We start from the raw sequence: 17,450 nt of genomic DNA, 5'->3' as shown, positions 1-17,450 counted from the left end.
AAATCTAAACCAAATGTTGCACCAAAGTGTGTACCAAGAACACATACCTGCATACAAATACTGCCACGTAAAATCAGACCAAAGAAGTGCTGCTGAGTGTTTGGAATTTCAATTAGGTTATCACACACAGGGAACTGCCCTGTGTAAATACTTAATGGAACTTTCTGTACTCAACTACACTGACATAAAATATTTCCATTATTTTGACATGACACATTCTTTTTTTTCTTTTTTACGCTTGTGTTTAATACCGGTTCATGGACAAACATACTGCCTTTTTCCTGCTTTTTGAACCATTACCTTCAGGTAAATAATCAAAATAACATCTATTATAGAACTGAATTACCATGGCCGTCTCCAAATGTTATCTAAACCTTTATCCTCTGTACATCTCCTCCCATATAGTAAATGATGTGACATCACGAGACACTAGATTTATTAGAAGATATTCGTCACGTCCTACGCAGGCTATTTTTTAATTATTAGGTTATTTCCCATTTTTTGGGATCAATAAAAATATATCTATCTATCTATCTATCTATCTATCTATCTATCTATCTATCTATCTATCTAATTAATCTGTGCTGCTATACAAGACAAGGCCTTGTGTGTAGTGGAGATGTAGAGGTTGTAACACTCACCATATCCAAAGGTTTGAATATGTGGTGAACAAGCTCCTCTGATGAAGGATTGGAGATGGTTGACTTCAGACGGGCCTATAAAGAAAGAAATAGAAGAATTAACTATGGAGCACAGCAAGATAACCCCCCCCCAAAAAAAAAAAAAAAGTCAACATGGCCTGACTGGATACACACCAACAGGCTGAAGCAATATTTGAATTTCTGGAAGATATCGATGAATTCCTCCTCTGGTGGAGGACGGGCCTTCGCAGTGAGTAGATCTTCTGTTGTACAGAAAAACACAATAAAATAGATCAGCACCCATAAGCTGTGTTATTTCAACTGCAAAAAAAAAATCCATCTTTCTCCTTTTACCTTCAGCACTTTGCTTTTTACTTCTCTTCTTTTTCTTCTTCCTCTGGTTCAGCACCGTTGCAGCCTCTGCAGTCTGCTGCAGCTTGCCCATGAAGATCTCAATGTCATCGAAACAGTGATTGAGGATCCCCTGAGGAAAGGAGAACCAGTTTGTTGCTCTGTTCAGATATAAACTATGCCAAACAGGTGACCGAAAAGACACAAAGGTGATGAAGGAGGCATACCACTTCTCGCTCTGCTTGCAGGAAGGAGATATCAGGCCCGCCTGTTGTAGAAGAGAGGTGAGGATTCAGTTCATCCATTTCCATTCATAGCCCTGGTGCATTTGGAATCCCTGCCCCCTTTACCTTGAAACACCCCCTTACACACACACAAACACACAAAGCAATCTCTGTGCTCCTAAATACCTCTCACTTCTCTCTTTTCCTCTTGCCTTCTCATCATGTCAAACCCTTACTTTTAAAGTCGCACACAAGCATTCATGTGAAAATTAATGACTTTTTTCTTACCTCTGTGTCCTGGGTAAGGTGGAGGATTGGCTGGTGGGGGATTCGGAGCATGTGGGACGGGGTTTTTGGGGATTTCATAGGGGTCGATCATCTTTCCCTCACTGTGAGGAAGCCTAGTGGACGAGAGGGAGAGTTTCAGCCCTGCTACACTCTGCAGGTAATGTTCACAGCCTTCTTGTTGATGGTGGCAGGGGCTGTTCACTCAGCACAAAAACAGGAAACACCCTTAAAGAAGTCATACACACAGTGGATTGAAGACAGTTTCATTCTGAGAGCCTCAAATTGATGCAACCTTGGAGACAAGTTACAACATAGTTGGTCAGTGAATCCAGCCAGACAACGCAGTCCTCTATCAATACACATAATGTGATGACTCTGAAAATCAACCCTGCTGCCCTTATTCCACTCTGAAAGTACAGTAAACAGTCTGACTGTGCTTTCTCATGGCTAGAGCCTACATTGCACACAACACTGTGCTTCAGTCTAAACTCTCCTTTTAAACAAACCAGCAGCCAGTTTTTAACTGGAAGACCAAAGGACGTGGACAAACCTTTGTATGTTTGCCTACTCTTGCCAAAAAATACAAATACCTGTGAGAGTGTTGACTCAAACTTTACGCTTGCTTTATTGAATCATTATCCAAAAATTCAGCCATCTGTCCGTCTTAGGCCTACCACATTTTGTCTGTCCTTCACACGTAAAGCAGAAAATCCATTCAGCACTGCCGTCATATCCCTCCACTGCTCTCTCCGCTTTCTGTCACAATGGCCTGGTTAACTCTGTCACACCTTCCTAAGTTATGTGGGAACCAGTAAAACAGGTCTTTCTCTCTCTCATCTGTTTACACTGTCCTCCCTGCTCTCTCTCTCTCTCTCTCTCTCTCTCTCTCTCTCTCTCTCTCTCTCTCTCTCTCTCTCTCTCTCATACAGGTGGATGGTGACACCATGGCTGCTTTCATTCATGGGAAAATATGACATAGAGGCAGTGAAATAGAGGAGAAACGCAAACAGTTTAATGGGAGATTGGTCTGAATGATCATTTATTATCTGTGTCTGTCTTTTGTTTGGCTGCCCATTATCCTCCTCCCGGACAATGTGAATGTAAACATTCACACACAAACACTTTCTTCCATTAAAAACCACAATAAGACATGGAAATTGGGCACTTAAAAGCTTGAATTACCAAAACATTAAATGAATGGTTTTCAGTTTTAAAGACTACAAGAGAGCCACTTTGATGTTTTGTCAGAGATTTTGTTTTTGTCTTGTCACCATGACATTCACTGTACCTGAGGGCATCAGGGAGCTTCTTACTCCTGCTGCCGGTGGAGGAACCTGAAACTGTGCGTGCAATGTCGTCACGGATTTGTTCTGCCTGCGAATGAGAATCAGGAAGTGGCATCACTCGTTTAACCTGAACCAGGCTGATGATTCAAACGGACACACGACACAAGAGTCAGGCGGGACACACTGGGGAAGGTGCTCACATGTTATTACTCACCTTCACAGTCTCGCAGTTAAAGAAGAGAATGTCCGGCTTCTTCAGGTCTGCACTTTGGCAGACCAACAGAAGGAGGGATTTGAAGTGCTTTTCTGTGTTAATGGCGTCACAGCGGTAGATGGATTTCAAAGGGTAGTTCTCCAGCTCGTCCTGCACGAGTTGATAAAACCGAATGTCATTAGGCATGCAAAATATGAACTTCTCTTATAAATCTTCATCCATTGAATCATTCACAGGCCTATTTGTTGACCATCAGGCTTCGGTTTTCACCTGGCTCTGTGTGTCTCGGAGATGGATGGCCTTCGCTCCAACATCCAGGTACATCTGTTGACTCCACAGCTTTTGGTTCTGAGCCAGGACGGAGAGACGGGACTGGGCTTCCTCCACATTCTGCACATCCCCGTCCTGGAGTGAGAATGTCAGCAGGTGCTGCAAGCAGGGATGAGAGAAGTAAAGGATGAAGACTTGAAGAAAAAGGCATCTTTAAAGAATATCACTCTGAGGAAAAGGTGTATCAGATCAGACTTACATTAACAAGATATCGTGAGATGTTTGTCATCCTTTGTCTGGTGTGAGAAAATGGAGAGAGCAGCTTTCTATGAATAGCCTACACAGCTGGATAGAGGGGATCAGAAAACATTTTAGGTACAAAAAGTGTTTCACACTCACAGACAGTTCAACTGGTACTGATGGTGTTGTAATCTTAGCTTTCTCTAAACTAACAAGTCAATTTTTCCATACCCCTACGCCAGCCTCTGCTTCAGCAACTTAGCATTACACTGTGAGAGTGAGTAAGCCGCCCAACCAGTCTGACAACAGTACAATGGATCTCACCGTTCAATCTCTCTGCTCCTCAGTGGCCATTGATACTGGAATCACTGATATCAAGAGAGCAGACCAGTATCACTTTACATTTCCTTAAGACTGGTTTCATTAAAAAAAATACTTTACCAAAAGTAGTTTCCATCTTTTTTGTGCATACAGCCTGAGCCAAGCTGGTGTGGTTGGTTACTCATTTAATAATATAGTATTTCAAAATAAAAGTCTGACCAAAATTAGCATTGCAATGTGTGCACACTATTGTTAAGTGAAAATACATTTTAAGATGACTGAATTCCTACATCAGCCCTTCTGAGAATCAACCTTCCTGTACAAAAAAAAGCACTGTACACTCCATAGGACATGTCTATATTACAACACAATTTGGGAGGAAAAAGAAAAATTTTTCGTCCAAATTTTGCTAAATAATATAAATGTGTTGCAACAGGCACATGACCTATGTTTTGAATTTCAGTAAATCCACATAAGCAGTTCCATTAAATGGACAAAAAGATTAAATTAGCAGTGGCTATGTTTTGAAAGTAACATGACAAATTAGTACACAGTAATCACAGGTGGCACAAAAAAATATCAAACCTGACAAAATTTCACAATGTCTTTTAGTGCAGTTTCACAGATTCATTGTAACTGTACATGCCCAAATTCATTTAAGTAGTTTTAAACATTACGAATTCTGACTACAACAGAGAATGATGATTGGAAATGGATGTTTGATCAACTTACCGAGGTTGATAGGCTTCCAATACTTTAAATACTTTATTCCTGGTGTTAACAGTAAAACCTTTCAGTGTTCTGGGTCTTAGTGTAACTCACTCTCCTCTACATGGTATTAAAAGCTTTTAGGGCAGAGGTGTGTCACCATATGCAGCCCCGCCCCATCTACTACCTCACCTTAGAGATACAAATATTTACTCATTCTTTCTCCTCTACACCCAACAAGTGCACACATTTCACATCGAGGGACATTTGGGGAAATTGTACAGTGCCATGGCTACAATTGGCAAAACTGAGGTCATGTTCTCTGTATTTTCTCTTGGAATTTGGGATTTTTAGCAAGCTGGGGGGAGTTAAGCTGAGAGTTTAAGCTGATTCCAATAGAGTTTCACTATTCACTCACCAGAATATGATTCTAGCAGTGTAGAGAAGGTTTTGAACTGCATTTAAACCTTATAACATTATTGGAACAGTTGCAGATTTTTAGCATGTTACTGATAGTTACAACTTCTTGGCACCCTGGGAATAAACTAAACATGTTTATGCACATTCATTAGGTTTGGGCAGAGTGATAGAGAAAGACTAATGTCTAATCTCCAATATCTCTATGGCTCTGGGTTTGGGGGGTGTGGCAGGGGTACTCCATATACTATGGAGTTTAAAAGTGGGGTGTCACATTTCATAACAGTCTTTTATTGAAGGTGGACAAGTCTCCACTTTATCCGCCAATAGGGGATATAGGCGGAGTCAGGTGAAGTGGCAGAGAGGTGACCACTTGACATTGGTTTTAGGACATTTGGAAACTTTGTCAAGGACCTATAGCTCTATCATTTCATGCCACAAGGTATTTATCACTTATTAATAAATACATCCCGTTATTTCCAAGCGCAGATAATATTTTAGTATGAGTTGGTAGTGGCAGTAGACTGTGTGTTTTATTTGCCTCCTAAACAGGCATACGTGGCATACAGCGTGCGTGTACGCGGTGCCGTTTAGAGAAATGTCACTAGCTGTTAGTTCAATACTGTGAGAACTATAGCTATCCTGTGGGACTGATCATTTGTTTACCGAATCTAAAAAGGAATGCTGTTACAGCCACTGTTCAAGGACGTGAAATGATTCCAGTCTATGCTCGATGATAGGAGCCGACTATTGCATCAGCCAGTTTTAGCTTTTCATAAACTAAAATTAACTAAACCAGGGAATAGGCTACAGAAAACTGAGCAAATTGTGAATATTCGCCGATTTATGTTTGACAATCCATTAAAACTTGGATCAATTGTGATCAGATGATTTAACTTTATTATATCAACTTGTCATCGTTACTATTTTAAATGGTGTCCTGTCAACAGACGACCCCTGCAATGACAAATACTAAAAGAATGGTAGGGTCCCACTTCCACTGTTAAACTACATCAAAGTCACTGTTGGAAAATCGGTGTTTGGGCTTATGCTGCATACATGGCTCCTCTTGTGTACTATATGAGAACCCCCGGGACCCAACCATGAGGACCATTTAAATTGAGCTAAAAGCAAAAGCTGCAAAAACGTCCACAGCACCCGCAACCCTTTCACTACATGTAGTAGCCTATCTTATATTACCTTTTTTTTTTTTTTTATTTGAACTTAACTGGAGTATTTCCATTTCTTTTTCTTGCACCTTTATGAAGCGATGATAAGTCAATAATTCAATAAAAGGACAAACATTCACTGGTTTCAGCTTTTAAAATGTGAGCTGAGTTTCTATGTTTTTTATGTATTTTAAAATGTCATAGCTTTTGGCTTTTGGATCGTTAGCCTAGTTGAACAAAACAAACTATTTGAAGACTTTGCCTTGGGTTCTAAAAAAACTGATGGATACTTTTCAATATTTTATATCATTTTGTAGACGATTAATCGATTAATTAGAGAAATAATTAATATTGGTCCCATGAGACCCACAAATGTTGTGGGTACAGAATATACTGTATTTAGTCAGTGTCATCATCACAGGGCAAGAATGTGATATAAAGAGAGAAAGAGTATCAGAAAGAGAGACTATTCCATGCATGGAAAATGCATTAACATAATGTTTATAGATGTATAAACTATATGTAAGCGACACAAAAAAATACTGCTCTGAAGTCTGATGTTCCATCATCTGCTTTATATCTGTTTCTAAGGGAAACTTTGTAAACTCTATGGAAAAAATATGGACATGGTCCATAACGATTAAATTAATGTTTGGTTCCGGCTGCCACAAGTTGGTGTTTTTTTTTTTTTTTTTTTACTTTTGTCTTTGGTGGTTTATGTAGATTATACAGATTTCGTGCAGCCCCTGAATGCAGCACTGTAGTAATTGTGTTGCATCACGCAAGAACCAAACCCACGGCTACACCAATAAACCGCGAGAACACGCCGGTTGTAAAAAAGAATTACCATATTCAACGCACATACAGGTATGCGTTTTTATGTCTTATTATATAGTTAAATTCGGCATCAAAGTATCTGATATATTACATTCATTTTGACAAATAAAAACGGGAGGATAACTCAGCTCGCGATGTGGTTGATAACAAAGTGACAGACCAAACAGCCACACGTGCTCGTTTCCTCCTTTGAAAGGACCGAAGAATAAAATATTATCGCCGACATTCTCCGTTTTCTGCCATCTCCGGATTTTGTTCTACCTCTTCGTTGATTTTCTGTTGACAGGTCAGTTTTGTTTATCAGACGTGTTTTTTTGTGTGTTCATAAATATCAGACAGCCCAGACAAAGACACATGGTCGGGGATGTAACGTTAACGTTACTTGGCCATGTTGTATCTTCAGGCAGGCACCGCGCAAAGAGGCTACAACTTTATTTCTTAAAAGTAAAGGTGATATGAACATGCATGTTTGGAAATAGGTGCTCCAAGTAATGTGACGTATGTGAGAAAATGTTTTTATTGGACCCATGTAACGTTAGTCTAATCAAGGATTATTTTATTCCCGCGTTACAAGAATAGGCTAATGCAATTAACCAGCTGGTGGGATAGCTGGCTGCTGTTATGTAACGTTAGGCTACACTAAGGTGCCAGTCTTTCAATCACCATAACGTTTATTTAACACTCTAAAACTATAAAACAACATGAAGACATTCATGAAGGTAGGATTTATTACAGGACTGTTAGATTAGACTGCATCAGTCTTAGCTTGCTGTAGCGCCCCCCCCATACACACACACACACACACACACACACACACACACACACACACACACACACACACACACACACAGAGAGAGCACCAGTGTATCCCTGAAAAAGTATCATTGCTTGCTGGAGTCAGAGTAGTATGTCTATTTCAGGTACACCACAAGTAAAGGCCAGAAATGACTGTGCAGCATCCCCAAAACAAGCTGCAGAAAAGTCTCCATAAGTCTATGAGAAATCAACAGGATAGCTGTGTTGACTATCGTGGATGGTCAGCCACAGCACATATTTACTATCCATTCTCACCATTTTTTTTCCTTCTTTTTTTTAGATGGAGAAGCAGCCCTTGCCAACTGACGATGACAGGACAGGAACCACAGAGTCTGAGATCGACTGCTATGTTGGTGAAGAGAGCCAGCAGGGCTCGTCTGAGCCTGCTGCTCGAGCAGGATGGAACAGTAAAATAGAGTATTTTTTGGCTCAGGTGGGATTCAGCGTCGGGCTCGGGAACGTGTGGAGGTTTCCATATTTGTGCCATCAAAATGGAGGAGGTGAGTACTTATTATTATTATTATTATTATTATTATTATTATTGTCATGCATGTTAGATGGCTGGATTGGGTCCTGTGGGTCCCATGGGACCCACAAATGTTGTGGGTACAGAATATACTGTATTTAGTCAGTGTCATCATCACAGGGCAGAATGTGATATAAAGAGAGAGAGTACCAGAAAGAGAGACTATTCCATGCATGGAAAATTAATATTAATTAATATAATGTTTATAGATGTATAAACTATCTGTAAGCGAAACAAAAAAATACTGTTCTCAAGTGTGATGTACCATCATCTGCTTTATATCTGTTTCTAAGGCAAACTTTATAAACTCTATGGGAAAATATGGACATGGTCCATAACGATTAAATTAATCTTTGGTTCCGGCTGCCACAAGTTGGTGGTTATTTTTTTTTGGGGGGGGTGGCATTGAGGAAATTGACAGTGATGAGGCAGACATGGGAGAGCGAGGGGGGTATGACATGTTACAAAGTTTGCGCTTATGTGGCATGCATCGTTGTAACCATTCGGTTACCAAGGGGCTCTGTATTTTTTTTAGATGAAAAAATCTGAACAAGCTTTGTGTGTCTTATTTAATCTGAAGAGAATGACTTAGACATATTTTCAAAAGAACATTGTGTTGCAGGTGGCAGTCATCAGAATGGTGTGGGATTTAAAGATCACAGTCTGGCACAAACATCTGCTTCTCCTTTACATCATGTTGGTTCTGTGTATCAAATTGTGGTGCTTATTTGTTAACCGAGTTCTGGTCACCTCTTCTTCTTAGGAGCGTTTCTCCTCCTGTATGTGCTGCTGATGCTGGTCGTGGGCATTCCCTTGTTCTTCCTGGAGCTGGCAGCCGGTCAGGCCATCCGACAGGGCAGCATCGGAGTGTGGAAGTACATCTCCCCCAAGCTGGCAGGGATCGGCTACTCCAGCTGTGTGGTAAGATACTGATTGTAAATGATTGACCCACCTTTAGGATTGTTAAGTATACGATGATGAATGTATTCCAGGTGTCATTTTGTGTTGTACATTTCTGCTTCAGTCAGTAATTTCCTGTTTCCCGGAACACCTTTTTGCCATTGTCTAGAAAAGCACAGGGCTGTATGAGTAGGGCGAGGGAGCAATGGTGTATTTATCCAATTGAAAAAAACAATGATGAGGTATTTGCAAAGAGGCAGGCTGTTGTGTGATGATAAAAACCGGATACTCTTGTTCTCACATTTCCTCAGGTATGTTTCTTCGTGGCTCTCTACTACAATGTGATCCTTGCATGGAGTCTTTTCTATCTTGGGAACTCGTTCCAGTACCCGTTGCCTTGGGAACAGTGCCCAGAACAGGGGAACGTAACAGGTGAACACACTGCATTAATTGCACACAATGCATCATTCTGTATATCAATTACTCACACTGTGTTATCCTGAATTCTTGAAGAAAACATTGTCTTTTGTGGATGCCTCCACGGTGAACGGAGAATCTGAAAACTGAGTAAATCCTTGATGAATTGAAGTAAATGGGGTGGCCGCGTTTAACAGAAACTATATCAAAACATCCGTTTACAAACTCTCACGCAACACATGCTGTGTAATCTAAGTCTCATTTATCCAGTCGTATGCTCAGTACTTCCCAAACACATGCATATTTGCTAAAACCTTACTATTTACAACACTTCCGCCACTACTGTCACACACGAGTAGTGCTATTATTGATATAGTTTTGCTGTTGTTAAGCAAGGCCCCGTATTACTTCAATTTATTCGGATTTACTCCATTTTCCAATTCTATAGTCACCATGGAGGCATGTGACAAAAACGAATGTTTTGTAAAAAATTCTAAGTAACGCAGAGAAAGTAATTGAAATACAAATGATTCTAAGTGTGAAGTATTCCTTTAAGGTTCAAAAGACATGAGTAATTCATTTGTAAATTAATTAGCTGTGTGTTACATGTTAGACTATTATTTGATTTTTTTATTTTTTTTTTCTCTTTACACCAGTAAAAGAATGTGAAAAGAGCTCCCCCACATCGTATTTCTGGTACCGCAAAACCTTGGATATCACAGACTCAATTGATGAGACGGGCTCGTTCAACCCTTACATGGTCTGCTGTCTGCTAGCAGCCTGGACAGTCGTGTGCCTGGGAATGTCCAAGGGTATCAAGTCCTCTGTCAAGGTAGACATAATAACACAATTGTATCCTGTGCTACATTGTTTTGGCATTCTCTGTTTGCTCCAATCCCAGTCATGTGTTGGGCTTAGATTCAAGGGTTATTGTGGGTGAGGGAATCTCTCTGGAATGTCCGGCTTAGGTGTTGACCTACTTCAAATGGCAATATCCACATTATGGGTTAAAAAGTATTGGGTGAGTTTTGTAAGTTAGCATTTATTTAGTACTGTTGTTTGTTATCCCTAACGCATATCAGCCAGTTCAGTCTCCGCAGAGCTATACATTATAATGAACAAACACAGGAATTCAACACTGCCTGGAACAAATGTACTATATCAGGCGTGGAAATAATTATCTTCTGTATTAAATGTTAGAGCTAACATCTGAGGGGAAGTTTATTACCGTTCAGGTTCCGCTTAATATTATCGATTTAAGAGGGCCATATGTTCAGTGTATAACAAGCAGCAGGCTCTACACTTAAGATTAGATGAAACATCAGTTATCTCTGTGGGGGAAATGGGTTGTTAGAGAAGCAAAATCAGTAGGATTCAACACAGTTTATATAAGCTCATAGAAGCAATTTAATGAAAATAAATCTGTTGGAGGACAGCGTACTAGCAAAAGAAATGGATATTTGGGGCGACCTCTAGCTCACCCAGTAAGAGCATGCGCCCCATGTAGACTGAGTCCTTTGCAGCGGCCCGTGTTTGAGTCCGACCTGCGGCCCTTTGCTGCGTGTCATCCCGCATCTCTCTCCCACCTTTCCTGTATATCCACTGTCACTATCAAATAAAGGAAAACCACCAAAAAAAAGTAATCTTAAAAAAAAAAAAATTTATAAAAATGATAGGGAGCCACTTGGGGAGAGTTATGCCTTTTCAACCCAAAAGTGCTTTTGCGCACAGCCAAAACCCAAAAACTCATTTACTTAGCTGTCTGGATTAAATTGTTCATGTCATCATGTTTTGTTAACTGTTGTGTCCAATTATGATTGTACTGTAGATTCAATTATTGTTAAGGACCCCCTCGAAAATGAGATGGTGCATCTCAAGGGGTTACTCCTAATAAAGAAATTTTCAGCAACAACATCATTCTTTGTCACTTCCTAGGTGATGTATTTCTCCTCCATCTTTCCCTACGTGGTGCTGTTCTGCTTCCTCGTCCGAGGGCTCCTGCTGAATGGGGCCTTGGAGGGAATCGCCTACATGTTCTACCCCAAGGTATCCGCAGATAAAATGTGTGGTTGAGTGTAGAAACGAGAAGCAGATATGAATAATTTTCCTGACACACCTGCTTTTCCCTCTATACATTTCTAGCTGGAAATTTGGGCAGACATTCAGGTGTGGCGGCAGGCAGCCACGCAGGTCTTCTTTGCCTTAGGTCTTGGCTTTGGATCCATTATCGCCTACTCCTCTTACAATCCCAAGAACAACAACTGCCACCGCGATGCCTTCACTGTCTCCACTATAAACTTCCTCACATCTGTGCTGGCCACTCTGGTGGTGTTTTCTGTGCTCGGCTTCCGCGCCAAAGGCAAGGCCATGGAATGTGTAGTCAGGTAGGTTTAATTAGAGGATAAACGTTGAGTTATGCATCAAAAGACTACGTGATGTTTTCAATGTAAGTCACTTGTATATACATATTAATTTGTCCCTCACATTGGTACAGACTGGTACGCCCTCTTTAATTATCTGTGTCACAAAAAATATTTTTCATGTTTTCTGAAATTATTTTCCTCTGTTAATAACTGTTTTTCTCTTGACATGTCCTGTTGCATAAACTGTATGTTTACAGTTCTGTTTCTTCTTTTCGTAGTAATATGAGGGAGTTATCAGAGCAGTTTCGCAGTAGTAATGTGCACACAAACCTGATGCCAGGCTTCAACTACTCTGATCCCAGTTCTGTGGCTCTAGAGGACTACAGGGCCTGGTTTAAACAGTATGGAAATATGGTCCCAGGCAATTTAACAGACTGTGACCTGGAAAAAGAGATGCAACAGGTAAATATTGAGTTCTTGGACTAACATCAATTTGCTTTCATGCATTTTTTGTATTTCATAAACACATAAAAGCTAAAGCTGGCACTCTTGTTTGTGTTCAGGGTGTGGAGGGCACAGGTCTAGCTTTCATTGCCTTCACAGAGGCCATGTCACTCCTGCCTGGCAGCCCCTTCTGGTCAGCGCTCTTCTTCCTCATGCTGCTCAACTTAGGACTCAGCACCATGTTTGGCACTATGGAGGGCATCCTTGCCCCACTCACTGACCGTTTCAAAACTCTGGCCAACAACAAGACCAAATTCACAAGTAAACACCTTTTTTTTTCTTTTTTTTTCTTTTTTTACCTCAGCCATTGGTTTTTCTTTTAAGGAGGGGAATCCCAATCCATGCAAGCCTTACATTACAGTACATACATTTAATTTGGTTTTATTGCTCAGCCTTGAGTCCTAGTGGCATTAGACTGGCCAACTTTTTGAACAATGCTCCAAATAACACTGAGTGTGTATTTTGTGTTTCCCATAAAGTGCTATTGGACAGTAAAGTTTAACATCATTACCCTGCTGGCAGATGTCTCAGTCATGTCATTTTGCCCAGAAAGTTACAGCAAGTAGATCAGTGTCTTCTCACGTGTCATGGAGCTCAGGCTAAACAGGATTTCCTGCCAACCCAACAAACCATCAGCTGATTTTACTGACCCATTCAAGCAGAGAGGGAGCGAAATTATTAAATATTAGGGGTGCACAATTCAGAAACTGTCACGATTTTTAGGCTCAAGATTCGATTCAAAAACGATTCACGGTATGTAAATGTAGTTACTTTTCCCATGTGATTGCAGTAGACATACAATTGAAAATTTTTTTGGAATTCTATGAATCGATTTTGAATCGGTAGAGCTTGAATTGCAATTCAAATGGTTTTTTTTGCACACCCCTATTAAATATACGTCCTAAAGTTGTTCAGGATAAACCATAAATGTATCCATTGTGCCTGACTGCCTATGCTGTCTTTTAAAGTAGTACTGTTTTACCCTAACGTGTTCATGTTGTTGCAGTTTTCAGCTGCATCATCGGCTTTGTAGTTGGACTGCTCTTCACCCAGCGTTGTGGGAACTACTTTGTGATGATGTTCGATGATTACTCTGCCACTCTGCCCCTCATCATTGTGGTGGTTTTTGAGACCTTCAGTGTGTCTTGGCTATATGGAGCTGATAGGTGAGGTCTATTTTCAGATTGTGAGTGACTGTCTTAACTCTTGAAATCTTAAATTCCAGCTAAATGTCAACTAATCAGTTTAGTTTTCTGAGACTTATCAGTGTCTTTTGTAAAAAAAATAAGTAACTTCTGAAAGTGAACTACTCCTGTGTTTCTGAAGGTTCCTCGATGACATTGAGGCCATGCTGGGCTGGCGTCCCCATGTGATTTACAAGTATCTGTGGAAATACATCTGCCCGATTGCTATGCTGGGGCTGCTGGGCACCACCACCATTCACATGTTCATCAAACGCCCCACTTATATGGCATGGAACCAAGAGAAGGTATGGAGAATTGTATTTAAAAAAAAATACACCCTTAATGGGTTAACGCTGGGAAAAAAAAACAGCTATTCCAGATGGGATGTTGCATTGGTGCATTTATGTTTTTGTGTTTGCATTTCGTACAGTGGAGTCTGAAAACTATTTTCTCAGCTATCTCCAATAAAGCATCAACAGCTATAGGAAGTGCCGCAGCGAGACATGTTTCAGGCAAACCGCCTTTAAAACTATAGCAAATAGTCTCTCCACACCTACTTCCCAACCTGAAGGAAATACTTGGGGCCCTATCTTGCACCTGGCGCAAAGCCCGACGCAAGTGTCTTTGCTATTTTAAGACCGTCCAGCGCTCACGTCATTTAAATAGCAAATGCCCCTGCGCCCATCTTTGCGCCCATGGGCGTGCTGGTCTTACAGGGAGGTGTGTTCAGGTGAATTCTTGGCGTATTGTTATCTTGAGGCAGTGGGAAGTGATCGCGCCATTGACCAACGAAAACCTGGTCTAAAGTCAATAACGCATCATTTCATTGTTGTTTTAACAGCGCATTAGTAAAATGTGCCTGGGCTTATGCACAGCGCACGCACACTATGCTTGTTACACACAATATCATAATAGCAATGCGCCAAGGTACAAACGCGCCTGGCTAAACGGAATGGGAGATGACACTCTGGCTTCTTCACGCCGCACGCTTAGATCGTTAAAATGGGGCCCTTGGTGGTTAATTTCTCCCGGATCACATTGAATATGTAAAGCAGGGTAGTTATAAGTTACGGTTGTTTAAGTCCTTGAGTGATTCATTTTGATTCTTTTTTCGTCAGGCGTCTGAGGAGCCCCTGGCGTACCCAGACTGGGCTCTGGCCGTTTTGGCTATACTCATCATATTTGCTATGATGCCCGTGCCAGTGGGTTTGATCCACGCTGTTCTGCAGGACAGGAGAAAGCAAACAGTCAGAGATACAGAGACGGGTCAGTACAGCATCGTTAGCACTGATGACAAGTGTGAAACTCCTATGACTGACATGTCAGAACTGGACCGAAGGAACGGGAGCGCCGTCTCCTTTTCCTAAACACTGGACATGATGTCACACAGTGGGAAAGGACTTGCAGTCAAAATGTATGTAATGAACATTTGAATTATCTCAAAGATTTTAGTGCAACTGTGGCACAGAAAGCAGTCGCAGAGTGGGACAAAAGATTCTTTATTTTCATACCTGCAAACTAGTCGCTTTTTGGCGAAAATCGCCGTTTTGAATGGGAAAATGTCATCCACGTGAATCGTGTAGATCCGAAGAGTTTTTATTTGGGGGTGGGGGAATCCGAGACCCCGGTACTAATATGGCACCGGTGCCTTAACGACCGTTATCTACCGGACCGAATAGCAACGCGGATTTCGGTGCCTTATTTAGGTGCCTCTTAAATGCCTGCGCTTCTCCGAAAACGGACGTTAGAGGCAACAGAAACATCGCCGCACGGGACGCTAGTTAACGCTACACTTGGCAGCAGCTAACGTTAGCCTACCGTTAGCTAGCAGCTGGAGTAAACACGGTTAAAATGCTGACAGCTAAACGGTGTAAAAGTGTCTGTATTTCACTGGAGAGGACTGTAACACCAGACTGTAGCTGCCGCTGTCTGAAAAACAAAACTCGCCAGCCTCGTGCTGCATTCAAAGTAATGCAGAGATGTGTCACCTTTTTCAGCACTTCTGAGTTTGCAGGTATGTATTTTAATATTTAAAACTTTTTCCACTTTATTATTTTTTAACTTTAAATTAAGTCCAAGGTATCCAGAGAAACACACTACTACTTCAACAAGTACAACTTTTAATAAAAAATTTGTAATATGGAACAAAAAATAACTTATTGTTGTGTAGTAACACAGGGTAACCACTAAACTGATTGTTAGATTTGTACAATGTGTTTTCAGTATAAGCCACAGACATCACATCGTGTTTCTGCATTTCTTAGTTTTGTACAAATAGTTCACTTGTCCATTTATCTAAAATATCCTACATGTTTCACCTTTTTATAAAAGCACTCTTGTGTGAGATACACCTCTTCAATCTGAATTTGACAATTGTTATGATGTATTTTAAGCAGGGTTTAAGTTTGTGAGTTATGATTTGAGTTGGAGTTACAATTTGAGTTGAAGTTACAACCAAAAGCTAAGCCTGAATTAAAACAGGAAAAATGCGGCATCACTGTATCTGTGTGTAAGGCAACAATACATACAGTGCATGTTGCACGGCACAGATACTGTCCAGTTAGATGCTGCACTTTTTGCTGTCGTTAGATGTTACTTAAATGTAGGAATACTCAGGACGGCCAGAGAGTGAAAGGAAGATACTGGTAAAGGGAAATGGATCCGTTCTATTTTGCCACAATGTTTTATTTTCGTCAAAGCTAAGGAAGTATAGTTGTACAAGTTTTGTGAGACTGTTACTTCAAAAAAGAGTTGATTTAGCTATGTTGAAATTAAATTAAACTATTGGGTACGGTAATTTAAAAAACTCACTGGTTTGGTTCTACAGTTTGATATCATACTGTACTTAAAGTATACTGTATGTTTGCAGGAGCATACTGCAATTCATACTGCACATGTATTTTAACATACTCGGTTCAAACCAACCTGTGATCCAACCCCTGCTATACAGTATTAAAGCATTTGGTTTTTGGCTTTGTTCTATGGTGATTGTTGCTTTACTATCACCGTTGATTTTTTGCTGCATGTCAAGTGACAGAATGGTACTATTAATGTAAACTCCTTTTTGTAATGTAAATATGTGTGTATATATATATATATAGTACAAGTAGAAACTCGATGTAATTGCAAATGTGCGTGGTTTTCTATCATTTATTATTTGGAAATTGGAAATTTGCATGAGATAGATAGATAGATAGATAGATAGACAGAGATATATATATATTTTTCTCTTAAGCTTAGGTTAAGGAGGAAACTAGTTGCATGTTTGTTTATAGAGGCTAGATAAAGCCACTGACCACAAAGTACTCCTTTTGCTTCAGTGTTAAGGATGTATGGTGTAATTCTATTTTGTAAAAAAAAAAAAAGGAAGTTTGATTTATTTGGTCATTATTGTCTTTTCGTGGCCATCAATGTGTAGTTTGTTTTACATTTTCAGTGGGTTACTATCAAAATGAGTTGACCGTATGCTGTTGTATGGATATGTGCCAAAACTAAGTGCCTTCAGATTTAACTAGGCTGGCTGAACAAAATCTTAAAGGCATTCCAGCAAATGTATAGTTTTATAAAGACTATTCTTTTGGCAGATTCACTTTTTTAATAGTGTATGTAGCCTGTGAGTCTGTATAAAATGTTGTTTTTTTTTGTTGAGGAAATGTAATCCCATTGCTATGTAATATATTTTTGCCATTTTATTAAAAGGTTTCTTTCAGCACAACAGTATCTCGAAACAATCTTCGCTATTACACATGTAGCTTAAGCTAGCAATATAAACAT

At 40.3% G+C, this 17,450-nt stretch overlaps 2 protein-coding genes across 7 annotated transcripts in view; one reads left to right on the top strand and one right to left on the bottom strand.

Moving 5' to 3' along the window:
- The window catches only part of LOC144535797 (epidermal growth factor receptor kinase substrate 8-like protein 1), a 10,576-nt gene extending 5,899 nt beyond the window's left edge, over positions 1-4,677 (bottom strand). The window contains exons 1-11 of one of the 4 annotated variants that reach the window (XM_078278446.1): positions 4,568-4,671; positions 3,839-3,882; positions 3,534-3,619; positions 3,275-3,433; positions 3,005-3,154; positions 2,793-2,878; positions 1,505-1,698; positions 1,220-1,260; positions 996-1,125; positions 816-904; positions 642-716 (exon numbers count right to left, since the gene is read on the bottom strand). In XM_078278446.1, coding sequence (XP_078134572.1) covers positions 642-716; positions 816-904; positions 996-1,125; positions 1,220-1,260; positions 1,505-1,698; positions 2,793-2,878; positions 3,005-3,154; positions 3,275-3,433; positions 3,534-3,563 — 954 coding nt within the window. In that variant the 5' untranslated portion in view covers positions 3,564-3,619; positions 3,839-3,882; positions 4,568-4,671. Of the gene's footprint in view, positions 1-641; positions 717-815; positions 905-995; positions 1,126-1,219; positions 1,261-1,504; positions 1,699-2,792; positions 2,879-3,004; positions 3,155-3,274; positions 3,434-3,533; positions 3,620-3,745; positions 3,768-3,838; positions 3,883-4,567 lie in introns of those variants that run through there. The other 3 variants (XM_078278445.1, XM_078278449.1, XM_078278448.1) reach the window with 3 other exon arrangements.
- Positions 4,678-5,294: 617 nt separating this feature from the next.
- LOC144536127 (sodium-dependent neutral amino acid transporter B(0)AT2-like) lies at positions 5,295-17,391 on the top strand. 3 transcript variants are annotated; one of them, XM_078279079.1, is made up of 12 exons: positions 5,295-5,402; positions 8,063-8,282; positions 9,072-9,229; positions 9,520-9,640; positions 10,282-10,457; positions 11,561-11,671; positions 11,768-12,009; positions 12,267-12,450; positions 12,552-12,753; positions 13,499-13,658; positions 13,819-13,981; positions 14,795-17,391. In XM_078279079.1, exons 2-12 carry the CDS (start codon positions 8,063-8,065, stop codon positions 15,041-15,043), a joined length of 1,986 nt encoding a protein of 661 aa, XP_078135205.1. In that variant the 5' UTR covers positions 5,295-5,402; the 3' UTR covers positions 15,044-17,391. The 3 variants fall into 3 exon arrangements, with proteins under 3 accessions (XP_078135205.1, XP_078135206.1, XP_078135204.1); XM_078279080.1 differs by lacking the exon at positions 5,295-5,402 and adding an exon at positions 6,900-6,996; XM_078279078.1 differs by lacking the exon at positions 5,295-5,402 and adding an exon at positions 6,913-7,252.
- The last annotated feature ends 59 nt before the right edge of the window (positions 17,392-17,450 follow it).

This window comes from Sander vitreus, chromosome 21 (genome assembly GCF_031162955.1).
Source record: "Sander vitreus isolate 19-12246 chromosome 21, sanVit1, whole genome shotgun sequence".
In the NCBI taxonomy this organism is placed as follows: domain Eukaryota; kingdom Metazoa; phylum Chordata; class Actinopteri; order Perciformes; family Percidae; genus Sander; species Sander vitreus.
Note: the sequence above shows the minus strand (reverse complement) of the source record. Positions and strands in the feature narration are given on the sequence as shown.

Coding starts and splice junctions, on each gene's coding strand:
- LOC144536127 (XM_078279079.1), top strand. CDS start 8,063: ATGGAGAAGCAGCCCTTGCCAACTGACGATGACAGGACAGGAACCACA. Junction 9,641..10,281: donor AGAACAGGGGAACGTAACAG/GTGAACACACTG, acceptor TCTTTACACCAG/TAAAAGAATGTGAAAAGAGC. Junction 13,659..13,818: donor TGGCTATATGGAGCTGATAG/GTGAGGTCTATT, acceptor GTGTTTCTGAAG/GTTCCTCGATGACATTGAGG.